We start from the raw sequence: 16,096 nt of genomic DNA on the forward strand, positions 1-16,096 counted from the left end.
ACTTCAGCAAAGTCTCAGGATACAAAATTAATGTGCAAAAATCACAAGCATTCTTATACACCAGTAACAGACAAGCAGAGATCCAAATCAGGAATGAACTTCCATTCACAATTGCTTCAAAGAGAATAAAATACCTAGGAATCCAACTTACAAGGGATGTCAAGGACCTCTTCAAGGAGAACTACAAAGCACTGCTCAGTGAAATCAAAGAGGACACAAACAAATGGAAGAACATACCATGCTCATGGATAGGAAGAATCAATATCGTGAAAATGGCCATACTGCCCAAGGTTATTTATAGATTCAATGCCATCCCCATCAAGCTACCAATGAGTTTCTTCACAGAATTGGAAAAAACGGCTTTAAAGTTCATATGGAACCAAAAAAGAGCCCGCATTGCCAAGACAATCCTAAGTCAAAAGAACAAAGCTGGAGGCATCACGCTACCTGACTTCAAACTATACTACAAGGCTACAGTAACCAAAACAGCATGGTACTGGTACCAAAACAGAGATACAGACCAGTGGAACAGAACAGAGTCCTCAGAAATAATCCCACACATCTACAGCCATCTGATCTTTGACAAACCTGAGAGAAACAAGAAATGGGGAAAGCATTCCCTATTTAATAAATGGTGCTGGGAAAATTGGCTAGCCATAAGTAGAAAGCTGAAACTGGATCCTTTCCTTACTCCTTATACGAAGATTAATTCAAGATGGATTAGAGACTTAAATGTTAGACCTAATACCATAAAAACCCTAGAAGAAAACCTAGGTAATACCATTCAGGACATAGGCATGGGCAAGGACTTCATGTCTAAAACACCAAAAGCAACGGCAGCAAGCAAAAGCCAAAATTGACAAATGGGATCTAATTAAACTAAAGAGCTTCTGCACAGCAAAAGAAACTACCATCAGAGTGAACAGGCAACCTACAGAATGGGAGAAAATTTTTGCAATCTACTCATCTGACAAAGGGCTAATATCCAGAATCTACAAAGAACTCAAACAAATTTACAAGAAAAAACAAACAACCCCATCAAAAAGTGGGCAAAGGATATGAACAGACATTTCTCAAAAGAAGACATTTATACAGCCAACAGACACATGAAAAAATGCTCATCATCACTTGCCATCAGAGAAATGCAAATCAAAACCACAATGAGATACCATCTCACACCAGTTAAAATGGCAATCGTTAAAAAGTCAGGAAACAACAGGTGCTGGAGAGAATGTGGAGAAATAGGAACACTTTTACACTGTTGGTGGGATTGTAAACTAGTTCAACCATTATGGAAAACAGTATGGCAATTCCTTATGGATCTAGAACTAGATGTACCATATGACCCAGCCATCCCACTACTGGGTATATACCCAAAGGATTATAAATCATGCTGCTATAAGGACACATGCACACGTATGTTTATTGAGGAACTATTCACAATAGCAAAGACTTGGAATCAACCCAAATGTCCATCTGTGACAGACTGGATTAAGAAAATGTGGCACATACACACCATGGAATATTATGCAGCCATAAAAAAGGATGAGTTTGTGTCCTTTGTAGGGACATGGATGCAGCTGGAAACCATCATTCTTAGCAAACTATCACAAGAAGAGAAAACCAAACACTGCATGTTCTCACTCATAGGTGGGAACTGAACAATGAGATCACTTGGACTCGGGAAGGGGAACATCACACATTGGGGCCTATCATGGGGAGGGGGCAGGGGGGAGGGATTGCATTGGGAGTTATACCTGATATAAATGACGAATTGATGGGTGCTGATGAGTTGATGGGTGCAGCACACCAACATGGCACAAGTATACATATGTAACAAACCTGCACGTTATGCACATGTACCCTAGAACTTAAAGTATAATAAAATAAAAAATAAATTTAAAAAAATGAAAGAAAATAAATTTTAAAAATTAAAAAATTAACTTCAGAGATCAATTAATCTTTTTTGTTCAAATAGTAGCACATAAATCTGATTACATACAGTTGAGCTTCTAACCTATTATATCTTCTAAATTTTTTAAACATCTCTTTGGATCATTAGTGTAGTTACATTCATTAACTAGAACAAGTTTTAAGAATTTCCTTCCCCATCTTCTGCTACATATCTTTTAAAGATTCTTTTTGCCTCTGCATTTCTCTGTCCTCCACATTTTTCACCTCTATTCTGCATAATGTATTTTTAGGAGGTTTCCAAGTTAGACCTTCTGAGAGTATCCTTCCAGGTTTTGTCCGGATGATTATTGTATTCCCTAATTATTGAGTCATATGACAAATAATAATTTTAGTTTCTTAAATTTTGAAGACTGAAATAGTTTTACTTTGCCTTTGGATTTTTATTTATAAGAAGACTAATATTATTTTACCTTTCCTTATAAATCATTTGAGATGCTAGTGTTATATAGAGAGAAATAATTTAAAATAATCTTTTATGAAGGCTAGTGGCTACAGAGTGAAATATCAGTTACCAGGTTGATTGAGTAGGCTTCTGTCTAATTGTTATGATTTGAACTTCTCTAAGAGATTACTATACTTTGTTGGCAGACAAATGTTTTCTTATTAAAATCATTTATATACAAAAATGAAAAATGCCATCATTTTTTACTTTAGAAAAATGCTTTAACACAGGGAAAACTTCTAAAAATACTTTTCAGTATTTTCATTTGCAATTACATTTACAGAAGAAGTATCATTTACAGTTAGTTTGTATAGTTATAAATTGTTCTTATCTAGTCATTAGAGAGCATCTTCTATAAACATGAGAGGATTTCTTTCATTCTATAGTGACCAGCTGGACAAACTCTCCCACATTTCACAAATAATCCATTCTCAGATGCAATATAATTTGAATAGAATGTTGTTTTATTTGCACAAGCCAAGTCTTTTAACTTGAGGGAAGAATATTACAGTTCAAATTAAGCAGTGAATATTTAACATATTAATACTATGTTATTTTAGAAAAATTTATAACTTAAGAAGAAAGTGTTATTTTAATAAATATGTGAATTCTCAGCAAAAGGCAAGCAGACTTTTATCACCATTAAATCTGTAGTGGTAACGTTAATGTTTAGGCATCAGAACCTTCCTCTCCCCTCATTTTGTCTCCACTAAGTTTTCTCGTGTCTTAAATTGCCATAGGAAAAAAGACACCTAAATGTTGTACAAAGTAGGTACCCAGTGATTGTTGACTTAATAATATTATTGTATGACTTAATTTCCTTTTTCACTCTTCATCTTACACTTTGATTTGATTATTGTTACCATGTTTCTGAGAGTAGGAGTAGAATATTGATGCTAAGGAATGTGGTAGACATATCTACTCACAGATGTCCTGGTGACTTGTAGTTCCATTCTGAACTCTGTCTAGTTTAAGTACTGAGTTTTTTAAGCAAAAAAAAAAAAAGAAAAGAAAAGAAAGAAATCTTCCCATACCTCAGTTTCCCCAACTGTGAAAAGGTAAGTCAAACTTAGCCTCCCAGGCCCAAGCAAATTCTTACATTCTTTGGGTTTTGCCATTTTCAGTAAGGTGGTAATAATTTTAACTTTACGCACAACCGTAATGTGCATGCTGCTAAGTGGTTTAATCAAGATTATCCTTGGATAATATTAACCAGCCTTTTTAAGGGGTGTTTTACAATTCACAGTTAGGTGCTTTACATTTTAATTGTAACTTATGAAAACTTTCCCCAAAGTTTGAAGGGATCCTACAATCCTTTTCTATTTGAAGATAGTAAAAAGGCTTATTATACTTATTCATATAACCCCTTTCTGCAATAAGGTATAATAGACAAGATATTTAGGATGAATTAACAAATATTAGTTGAAATGTGAGAACAAAGAAAAGAAGAAAACAAATACACTTACCAAAAAGTCACTATGATTGCTTTTGGTGTGCTTCATGTTTAGTTGTGAGCTAATATAGCCAGGACAAAAACAAAAATAATTTTAGTTTCATAATTTGTATTACAAAAAGGAGAAGTTGTATTAGTTCCCTTAGGAAGCAGAGTTTTTCCTGATGCCATATTATAAAAGAAACTTTTTATGCATCATTATGTAGAGTACATATATTTTTAAATCTGGTTTATTTACCTGATTTATTTCTTGCTTTTTCATTTTGTTATTGTTGGTTGTGTTTATTTTCCTAACTTTGGGGAAGCAGAATTATTCCTAGTACCTACATTCCTGACCATGCGTATTGTTAATTGAATATATACTCAAAAATAATTGTTGATAATAATTAATTTCACAAGTAAATAAACTTAGGTTTTGGTTTTAAAAAATAAATTTATTATTTCTTACAATCTTGCTATCTTGGGTAGCATAGTTCTAAGATACAATGCCCTTATCTTTCTTTGTTCATGTTAGTACTTAACACATTTTATTATAATTTCTTTATATGACATCTCCCCAAATAGTCACTTAACTGTGGGCTCCACTAGGTCAGGAATCCTATCTTATTCATTTGTAACTCTAATGCTACCCCATTGCCTGTGCATAATGAAGTATTCAGTAAATATTTTCACGAATGAATAAAATTGACTTTAAGTATATTCTCTCTCTTTTTTATAATTCAGAATTATGGCTTGGAAACAGAAAATCTAAAAACCCTTTCTCACAAGTTGAATGCATCTGCCAAAAATCTACAGAATTTTATAACAGGAAGGAGAAGGAGTGGCCATTATGATGGGAGGACCAGCCGAAAATTGCCAAATGACTTTCTGACCTCAGTTGTGGATCTGATTGGAGCAGCCAAGAGTCTGCTTGCCTGGTTGGACAGGTAAAGTCTTCCATGTGTTTCATAAGTATCCTCTCCTCAGACACCAGTTTGAATATAACATTATTTTGCATTTTCTTGTGAAAGGATTGGACAGGCAGAGGAGTACCAATTAATAGATGTCTAATGATGATTTAGACATTTAGATTTAATACCCCACAATATAGGGGTATTAAACAGATATTAAACCTTTATAAAATTTGATATCCAGCTAAGTAGCCAATCAATAATTAGTCCGACAACTGTAAAATACCTTGCTGCTTTATAAGCAAAATCATTATTTGGCTGTCATAATAAAATTTATAAATTTTTGTTTATTATACTACTGCTTTGTATCCTGATGTTTTTTATTCATATTAATTGGTTGTACTTAAGGAAATGACCATTGTGATGCTGTAAACTGTTTTAAATAGGTAATTAGACACTGACACCTTCATAGCATGCCTTGTGTGTCTCCTTGGCCTCACTTCATTCGTTCTCTGTTATTAATTACATTATACTATTTTGGATATCATAAACACACTTTTAGACTTTTTTAAGTTTAGGTGACTTTCATTTGTTTTGGAACATGTAAAATAGTATAAAACTCTTGTAATATGAAATGGAAAGGTTAGATTTACATTATATACTGTATGTGGTTAAACATAATGTTAAAACACATTGCAACTGTTTATTAAAAAACTAAATTTCTCTTCTTTCAGTTTTGGAATTTTTGGTAAGGGGTATGTACTATGTTTAATGGCTACATAATCAAATTTAAAAAATGCTCTTTGTCTGTCATAAGAAACTCTGATAATACACATTATCAGAATTCTTTCTTGAATAAATGTCAGTAGGATATCCATATGTGTTCCTACACACACACACACATGCCAGTATTACATTTTGGCATTTTAGAAACATGAGGTCTTATATTAAAAGTAAAGCTTTTGTATTTTTAAGGTGAAAATTGAGATAATTTTCCTTAATTTTATATATACTTATACATAATATAAAGTGATGATACTAAATCCAAATATGAAACACTAAACTATATATTACTAGCTTTTTGATAATTAATGGACTGCATGTTTCTTTTGCATTATAACATTATTAAAATGTAATTTTCATAATTGTCTAAACCGCATTATCAAGTGTTTAAATTAATTGAATTTTAAATATATACATTCCAAAAGTTATGAATGGTCAGTAAGTAAAATATGGCTTAGTCCTTAAGTACTATTAATATAATATGTTTGTTTTGGTAGGCTTCACAGTAATCAGAAGGCTTAAAGAACACATCCTTGATTATAATTATATATTCTTTTACTCTCATTTTCCCTATAATTATACATTTCCCCAGCCTTGATATTTTCATTTAGTAAATTCATTTATATATTTTTTACCCTAGTATTTGTTAGATGGATAAATTGTTAGAGTGAATAGAGAATGTTTTTACTTCTTGATGACAGATATGGCTATTTATAAAATCATACATTTCCCACACTATAGTAGTCCTTGAGATTTTATTGTACCAATTTTTTTATGGTGGCATTACTTTCGTTATGTAATAAAATGCTTTTGGTAAGTGCCAAATCACCTACAAAACACATATGTGCATACACACCTACCAAAACACATAAACACACACACAGTGTGTCAGTGCAGATTTGCTTTAATTTGGGGGATTTAAAATGAACCCTGCAAATGAATACTGCCAAGCATTTGATCTTTAACTTTAGTTTATTCCTTCGATATACAGTATTTTAGTTGAAGAATAAAAATTTTGCACATTAAATAGGATTAATTTCATGTTAAGCAGCTGTTTTCATTTTTAAACAGCTATAAGTTTTATGGCATTACAAAATTTTTGTTACATTTTGGAGAAAATGTGCGTCCACAGCAATATGATTTGGGTTTATTACAGTTTTTATTTTATGTCACTTGAAAGAGGAGAAAGAAAAATAAAAAATAGGTAAAAAAAAATTCAATTTTATTCTAGATGCTGAACTAGATGCTTTATACATACATATATATACCTCGGCTCATTGAATTCTCACAAAGCAGATATTGTTATCTCCATTTTACATATGAAATGTGAAATAACTTGCCTAAAGTCATTCATCTAGTGTGAAAGTTATACTTTGAATCGATTTTTGTCTGACAGTGAAGTCCTGTTATTTTTTCGTTCATGTTCCTTTGTCATGCTACACCTTGTTTTGAATGCTGACTAATTCTTGAGGATTTTGAGGAAGGGATGTGGCATATAAACCTTTATTTACATTTTGCTATTTATCTTCAAAAGCTAAATAAGACTACCACTTTTCTGTTTTGGGCCTCAGTATCTGAAATTGCTACATAGAACTTCATTAATAGAAAAGGTTTATTTCGCTGTTTATGGTAAAAGTTTACTGTTTTATCTCATTTTTAACATTAATATTTAATTCTAATTGTTTCTAAAATACCTTTCAAGATTATTCTATTTTAAAGGGATCAATGAGATTTTTTTTTTTTATATCATTGAAAAACCTTTAAGTGTTTAAGGCATAATAGTGTACTAGGAAAATAATATTTATGACTCACAAAAACTCCAGTTTCAATGGAGCTTCCATTTAAATGAGATATTCTTTCAAAGACCAGCTCCTTACATTTCCTAAATAAGATAAAATCTAAGGTTAATACAATTCCGTTTTTTTCTCCTATTTAAAATATTGATTTCAGTGAAACACCAGACTTTCCCAGAGGAATAGTCTCAGAGGTGAATCACAGTTGGTAGCTTTACTGTTTATTTTCAATGCATGGTTTACTTGTCTATTTTTAACCTACATCCTACTGTTTTTGACACCTTATATTTCTTGCAGTTTTCTGTGGCTTTGCCAAATCGATCTATACTCAGAAGTTTACAGATCACTACAAGTGTTATGTTGTACAGTAACATTAGTAATAATGTTCAAAATTATTATTAAACAAAGTTTATTTTGCCTTCATTTTTACCAGTAATACCCAATTCTGATAGTTTATAAAATACCTTTTTAAGGCCATCCTGTTTTGATGGGATCAATGAGATCTCTTTATATCTTTGAAAACCTTTTACATATTGACGGCATAAGAGTTTAAGGTACTAGGAAATTTTTGTTAAGATTTCTTTGAAATTTTTTGTCTTATGTAAGAAAATTGTTAAACTAATTTCTTCTTCCATGATAAGAAATTATAGGACAAATTAATTTTATACCAGGAAAAATATTACAGAGACCAAGAAAACTACATTAAACACTACCAGATAATGTGATTCATTGTTTGGTCTTATTTTCTCTCATGTGCTCATTGCTTCTCACTTGGCACTAATTATTCCAGGGAAGAGCAGTGACATTAGCACTACTATTATTCCTGGACTACCCTAAGGTTTCAGCAGTGCCAACCTGAGAAATAGTAAGGCATTCCAGATTTTCCTTATTAACCTTTTAGTTTTCCTTATTAGTTTCTAATTTGTTTAGGATTTCGGAACTGTTAATAACCTTTTTATAAATGTAATGCTTTTGTTTAGCTATAATGTACAAAGAATAATTTCTTATAGGATCATAAACTTTTGTGCCAGAGAGAAATATAAGCATTGTATTAGCTATATGATGATTTAAGGAGTACAGTTGCTTAATTTTTAAGATCTAAATAGGATAATTCCTGTAACAACCACTTAGCAATGATCCAAGGATTTTATCTTTTTTTCTCTTTCTGGCATCGAAAAGCTGTCTTGCTATGAATTTAATTTCCTTTAATTAGAGTAATTGTGTTCTTCTTGTAAGTACCCTGAACTCTACTTGAGGGTTTCTTCACACTTAAGAACAGTTTCTTTATTTTTGTTTTTGATTTTGTTTTTGTTTTTGTATATGTGTGTGTGTGCATGCGTGCGGATCATGTTCAATTATTCTACAGAGATCTATTGTTTTTACTCTCATAGATGATCTTTAAGCCACAAAGATTGGAACGCCACCTGACATTTTACCCTTGTTTATATGTAGATGCAGCCCAAATCATCATACCAAACCTTAAAATCTGCTGGCTAAGAATGGCTGTTAGTACAGTTGTATGTGATTTGCCTCTAAGATAAAAACTTTAGGGTAATTCTAAATCACTATAAAATAAAATCTGTTTTCCTTGGTATGTGTTTAGATTTTTCTTTTCATTTTTTCTTGAAATTTAATCTTGAGTGAGAAGCTTGTCCTACTTAAAATATGAATGGTCAGGAAAGTGGAAAACATGTCTTGGAATTCAGTTTGCTATAAGCATTTAGTGATCAAATAGGTTTTTTCTTTTCTGTATTTGAAAATCAAGTGAGATTCTTTTAAGTAGTTATGGTAAAACAAAATGAAACAAACATTCTGTGCATCACCTCATCACTTCTTAATGAAATTTTAAGATTTTATAAACAGACTCTGACCTTTTCAAACCTAGGAATCGAAACTCTTTTCTAATCATGCTAGAAGTATTTTTGAATTCTTAGTTTAAAATGACAGTTTTTATGCTTCAATGCAGCAAAAATGGTCTCTACGTAATTTTTTTTTTTTTTTTTTTTTTTTTTTTTTTTTTTTTTTTTTTTTTTTGAGACAAAGTCTTACTCCGTCGCCCAGCCTAGAGTGCAGTGGCATGATATCGGCTCACTGCAACTTCTGCTGCCCAGGTTCAAGCAATTCTTCTGCCTCAGTCTCCTGAGTAGCTAGAATTATAGACACCTGTCACCATGCCCAGCTAATTTCTGCATTTTTAGAAGAGACGGAGTTTCACCATCTTGGCCAGGCTGGTCTTGAACTCCTGACCTCATGATCCACCTGCCTTGGCCTCCCAAAGTAATTTTTTAAAATAATGATATTCTCCTAGAAGTGCTTATATTTTTCATTAAAAAATATTTTTATTAAGTCACCTGGAAAGCATCCTTGGTCATCATTGTCTCCTTCCCACCTGGCCCAGAGATGCTTAAATCCAAGTTGTTTCTCCAGCTCTCACCTACCCCAGGAGATCAGGATTCCACTGATGTCCTGGGCAGCCAGTGAATTTAATTTTCCATGAGAAACGACAGAGTTAACCAGTGGCAATAGGAGACCTACTTCATGTGGACCTTTTTTTTCCTTCAGTTTAACTTTTCTGGAACAGTGTGCTGCATAGTTCGGCCTGAGTTTGTGCAGCTTGTTAAGACACCTCTTGTGTACACTATGTTGAAGCTCCACAGAAAAGTCATGGGACCACTTCTAGAAACCTTTCAACTGTCAGGCCTGTCAGTCTCATGACAGCTTGTTGGTTGTGCCAAACACTTTATTTGGGAAAGGAAAGCCCAGATTTGAATGGGTCTTTCCCCTGGGCCTTATCCTATAGAGGCATTTGTAATATGGAGAAAATAATTTTTCATTTTTGCTCATTTAATTCTATAAATTCTCTTTATGAATGAATTTTGTGTTCTTTAGTTCTCCTTAAAAGAACTTTTGAATTGTAAAAATAAATTATTTACCTGTCGGAAAAAAAATATTTTTATTGAGGCCTAATTTTCTATAAATTAACCTATTTTAAGTATACAGTTTGATGGGTTTTAGTAAATTTTGATAACACCTATACAACCACCTTTACAATCCAGTCTTAGAAATCTTCCATTAGGATGGATTTTTAAAAGTTGGTTTCTGCTTACAATTAAAGAGGTTAATTTTTTAACTGAGAATTTTGATTAATCACATTTTTTTCTAATTCAGTTTTTAGAATTCTTATGTCTCCTTTTATTTAAGTAAATTATCTTGAAAAAATATACTGGGTTTTGGAGTAGGAATAGATAAGTTCATGAAAGAGAGCCTATAATACACTGTGGTATAGTCATGCATTGCTAATGATAAGGATTGGCAATTTTGTTGTCCAAAATCATAGAATGTGCTTACATAACCTAGATGGTACAGCCTACTACACACCTAAGCTGTATGGTATAGCCTGTTGCTCCTAGGCTACAAACTGTACAGCATGTGACTGTAGTGAGTACTATAGGCAATTGTAACACAATGGTAAGGATTTATTCCATATCTAAACCCAGAAAAGGTACAGTAAGAATACAGTATTATAATCTTATGGGACCACTGTGGTGTATGTGGTCTGTTGTTGACCAAAACGTCATTTTATGCAGCACATGACCATATATAAAATCATTTAGAAAACAATATGTTAAAACCACCAGAAAAAGAAAGGGCCATTTAGTAAATTGTAGTGGGGCACTTGGTTAAGCCTTTGGAAAATAGATAATGATAGAGCATTATCTATTTTTCTTCACTAAAATAAATTTTAGATATATCAGATATCTAAGAAGAAAATATAAATTTACAAGAAAACAAAAAAAAATAGGCAAAAATGATTTATAGATGTGAAAAGACTTTCTAAGTATTTTTCAAATGGAATAAAATACAAAGGAATGTACTGTTGACTACATAAAAATGAAAAATGTAACAAAGTATAAGATGACAAGCTGGGAAAAATATTTGCAACAAACAGATATGAAAAGCAGAGGGTTAATGTGTAATGTGTAATATTCATATATGAACATATGTGAATATTCATATTGATAGAAAACAAAACCCACCAAAGTGTAACAGATGCGCGTATAAGTAGGTAAATCAAAAAAGAAGAAACAGAAATCACTGGTAAGATGTATATATCAAACCACAGAGCTTTAAAGTGCGTGAAGCAAAAACTGACAGAATGAAAGAGTAAATAGACAAATCCACGGTTGTAGATTACATTTCCTCTTTCTCAAGAATAGATAAAATTAAACAGAAAGTCAGTAAGATTAGAAAAGCTGAGCACCACCACCTAACAACAGCATGTAATTGACATTTTTAGAGCACTTCATCCAACAACAGGAGAACAAAAATTCTTTTCAAGTACCCGTTGAACATTCACCAAGATAGACCATATCTGTATCATAAAACAAAATTCAGCAAGTTTAAGAGAATTGAAATCAGATTATAAAATGAAACTATTAACTCATACAGCACACTTACAAGTAATCCAACGGTCAAGTCTCATGGAAAATAAAAAGTAATACATTGAACAGACTGAAAAAAGACCAAATCATAATTTGTGGCAGACAGCTAAAGCAGTACTGAAAAGGAAGTGTATAGCACTGAATGCTTATATATCAGAAATATATATATTCAAAATATATCAGGAATATATGTAGTAAATATATCAGAAGCACTGAATGCTTTATATCAGAAAAGAAGAAAGATCTCAAATCAATCATTTAAGTTCCCATCTCAAGAAAATATAAAAATAAGAACAAAATAAGCACGGAGCAATAAGATCCTCTTAATGATAAGAGCAGAAATTAGTGAAATTGAAAACAAACAATAGAGAAGTCAATCAAAATGTAAAGGTTAATGAAGGAATATTACAAATAACTTCACACATAAATTTGGTAGCTCTGATGAAATAGACCAATTCCTTGAAAAATAGTAGTAAAACATAACCCAAGATGAACTAGATACTCTGAATAATCCTATAACTATTGAAGAAAGAGAATATTACCTAGAAACGCCTCAGGGTGTGGAGAAAAGCTGCAGGCTCAAATGATTTCATTGGTGAATTTTATACATTTAAAGAAGAAATAACACCATTTCTAAACCATCTCTTCCAGAAAATAAAGGCAGGAACTTTTCCTATATCAGTTTTTGAGGCAATCATTATCCTGATACAAAAACCCCCCAAAAAACAAAAAACAAACAACTGCAGACCAATATTTTGCAGGAACTTAGATGTTAAAACCCTCAACAAAATATTACCAAACTCAATATAACCATGTGTAAAAAGAAATACACACATGACTAAATGAGCTGCTTCAAACACTTGAAAATATGTCAAGTATGAAGTATACAGGTCCACCACTTACTAGTTGTGTGACCTTAGGTAAGTCACTTAATCTTTCTTTACCTTATGTTTCTCATCTGTAAAATGAGAATAATAAGTTCCTATCTCATCATGGTTGTAAAGATTAAATTATCTAATACATGTAAAGCATTTAGAATAGTAACTGGCACATAGTGAGCCCTCAGTGAACCTTAGCAGTTGTTATTACTAGCTCTTAATTGTGAATATTCTAAGTAGATACTGTACTCAGAATCTTGGGTTCTTTTGAAAATAAACTAACATGTTATCTTTGCCTAAAGTATTCCTTTTTTGTTTTAGATATAGTGAAAATACCTTGTAAGAACCAAAGAACTTCTAAATAATTAAGAATTTTAAAAAGAGAGAAATTTGGTAGAAAGCAAACATTATATTTCCTGAATTTAATTTTCTTCCAATCATTTCTTTCAAAACTTTCCTTGAAATAAGTCCTGAATAATTTTGTCAGTATGCAAATTTCAGAACAACTTATTTCATATTATTGAAAAATACTCGTTTTAGGCTACTATATTTTGGGACTTTTCAAAAGCTGTTACTAGTAATCACAATTTTCCTTTTCCCTTTATAGGTCACCATTTGCTGCTGTGACAGACTATTCAGTTACAAGAAATAATGTCATACAACTCTGCCTGGAGTTAACAACAATTGTGCAACAGGTATTAGCTGACAAACTTTCCTTCTGTTAATTTATTAGCAACTTCATATTCCAACAATGGAAAGTATCCTGTGTACCAAGAGTTTGCAAGATACTGGTTTAGAAGTTTCTCAAAGACAAATCATTCTAAAGAAATGAAATGTGTAATTATTTATTGGGAAACTATGCATATAGCTCAGTTAACTTACCAGAAGATATAAAAGGAACCTGACCTGTACACATACAAACAAATATGTCTAATAGCTTTTAACAATGATCTAATTACCTGATTTTCCACTTCGAATATTATCTAAGCCAGGGATCCCCACACCAGATGCCTTCAGGGTCCAGCAGCTAATATAAATGTTTGAATTAAGTCTGGTATAAGGCAAGGAGAAATGGAAGAGACTTGGGTGAATTGACTAGAACATATCCAAACATATCTTTTAGAGGAAATGTAATTATAGGCATGATATATCAGTGGTTGTAAATTATCTCTTAAATAATCTGTTCTTTTTCTACTGTTATGTGATGATATCTCCTTTCAGTAGCAAGTTTTTCTGGACTCTGTAGTCTCTTGCTACCTGTAGTAGCAAGAATAATAAGGATTAATAGGTAAAATATTGAAATAAAATAGTTAAGTGTTTATTTCTTTATGGCAAAGCTATGGGTGATTTTATTTAGACTCTTCTATATTTTCGAAATGAATTTTTATTTTCTAAAATGAATTTGAGTTATCAAAAAAACAAAAAAAGAGTGTTAAGTACATTGAAGAAATACCTCTTTAAGTTTGCCAAAGGAACACAGCTTAGACAAATACTTAAGTTTTACTTTAAAATAAATTACCTAGCTTGCAAACAGTTAATGTTCATCTAATCATCTAATTCAGCCATTATATACATACTAATCACTGCATTTGATTGGAATTGTATGAAGTGCCTGAAGACAGGAATTAAACTTAAGCTGCCAGTAAAAGAGGCCAATTTGAATAAGCAAGGTGTAGACTTTAAAAAAAATCTAGGGCATGCATTTATTACCAGGCTTTCAAGAAATCTCATCTGAACAGTTATGATGATGGTTATGCTTTGAAATATGCTATGCTTCAAATTATTTTTCACTCAGCTTTAATTATTTTTATTCCCTTTGCAGCAAGATGAGATAATCAATATCTAAAAATAAACTGTCACAAATGGCTTTTTTCCCCTTTCTAACACAAAGTGGTGGTACTATGAAGTAAAAGGAAAGTGCTTCTTGATATTAACCGCTTACATTTAAAATAATACTAAAATTAGAGGAGAAAGTTAATGTCAGTTTCTTTTGAAAACCTCCATTTGCAGGAATTTGTTTAATCTACTATATTTATTTTACTTATTCCCAGTTGTGATGGGTTTGGATCATTGTATTTGAAGCCTTTTAAAGAGATTTCTCCTCCCCTCCCCAACACTTTCGTCACATAAGGTTGGTTATAACGACACTTTTGGAAAAAAAGAGAAACTGGTTTTAAAATCTTAAATAGAATTCTCACAAAGAACTGAAGCTTCATTTAGAACACTGTCAGCAACTGAATCAGAACAATGAGACAGGTACCCACACGCTACTTGTCAGCATTGAAATAATTGCCATGATGCCTTCCTTAATGGATATCAGCTTAACCTAAAATTATTCTACTGTACCATTTTTATGTTCTCTACTTCAAACACAGAAATGGTGAATTAGATTGTCACTAGTTAAGAAATAAGCACAAAAGTGTTGGTTTGCAAGATGAAACTTTGTTGAAGTTTAAAATACATGGGTCATGGTGGTAATCTTGGAGGATTTGAGACTCAGCCCTGTTTCATGATGATTCCACATTGGACAAACCGTGTCATTGCTTTCACCCTCTGTAAACAGAAGTAATCACATCTACCTCAAAGTTTTTGTAAGAATCAAATGAGATTTATTTTGAAATAGTTAAGACTTGGAATCAACCTAAATGCCCATCAATAGTAGACTAGATAAAGAAAATGTATATATACACCATGGAATACTGTGCAGCCCTAAAAAAGAATGAGATCATGTCCTTTGCAGCAACACGGATGGAGCTGGAGGTCATTATCCTAAGCAAACTTAACACAGGAACAGAAAACCAAATACCATTATCTTCTCACTTGTAAGTGAGAACTAAACATTGAGTACACATGGACACAAGGGAACAGGTACTGGGGCCTATTCGAGGGTGGAGGGTGGGAGGAGGGTGAGGATTGAAAAACTACCTTTCGGGTACTATGCTCATTACGTAGGTGATGAAATCTGTACAGCAAACCCCATGATACCCAATTTACTTATATAACAGACCTGCACATGTACCCCTGAACCTAAAATGAAAGTTAAAAAAGTAAAATAAAATAAAAATAGCTGATGAATGTAAAGTGAAAAACAAAGATGAAAGTAATGTTATTTACAAAAATGGGTAAGGAGTAAAGAGACTTGATAAAAGGAAGTAAAACAGGAACTTTGTTTTGAAAAATAAATGTCAGAGATTTTTTTCTCCTTTTGGTGTTAGTTTTCATGAGCTGCATTTACGGTGAAATCTGAATTGGGTGCTGAGGGAAAAATTCAAACATGTTGAAGAACATTTTAAATCAGATTTTGAAATGTTAAATACAGAGTGAAAAATTCCTTTTTAATACTCAAGTTTTGACAATATGCTTTTTACCTGAACTGGTCCTCTCTAAACTGTATTTATTAAAAATCTTTTTCTGCTTGCTTATGGGTCTGTTCATTTCTAA

The 16,096-nt window shown here is 32.1% G+C and overlaps 1 protein-coding gene across 8 annotated transcripts in view; it reads left to right on the forward strand.

The window, feature by feature from the left end:
- The window catches only part of CNKSR2 (connector enhancer of kinase suppressor of Ras 2), a 303,713-nt gene that overhangs the window by 63,870 nt on the left and 223,747 nt on the right, over positions 1-16,096 (forward strand). For all 8 annotated transcript variants that reach the window (XM_030934668.1, XM_030934669.1, XM_030934670.1 and 5 more), the window contains exons 3-4: positions 4,593-4,795; positions 13,263-13,350. In XM_030934668.1, the coding sequence (XP_030790528.1) occupies positions 4,593-4,795; positions 13,263-13,350 (291 nt within the window). The remainder of the gene's footprint in view (positions 1-4,592; positions 4,796-13,262; positions 13,351-16,096) is intronic.

This window comes from Rhinopithecus roxellana, chromosome 7, assembly GCF_007565055.1.
Source record: "Rhinopithecus roxellana isolate Shanxi Qingling chromosome 7, ASM756505v1, whole genome shotgun sequence".
NCBI classification, from domain to species: Eukaryota; Metazoa; Chordata; class Mammalia; order Primates; family Cercopithecidae; genus Rhinopithecus; species Rhinopithecus roxellana.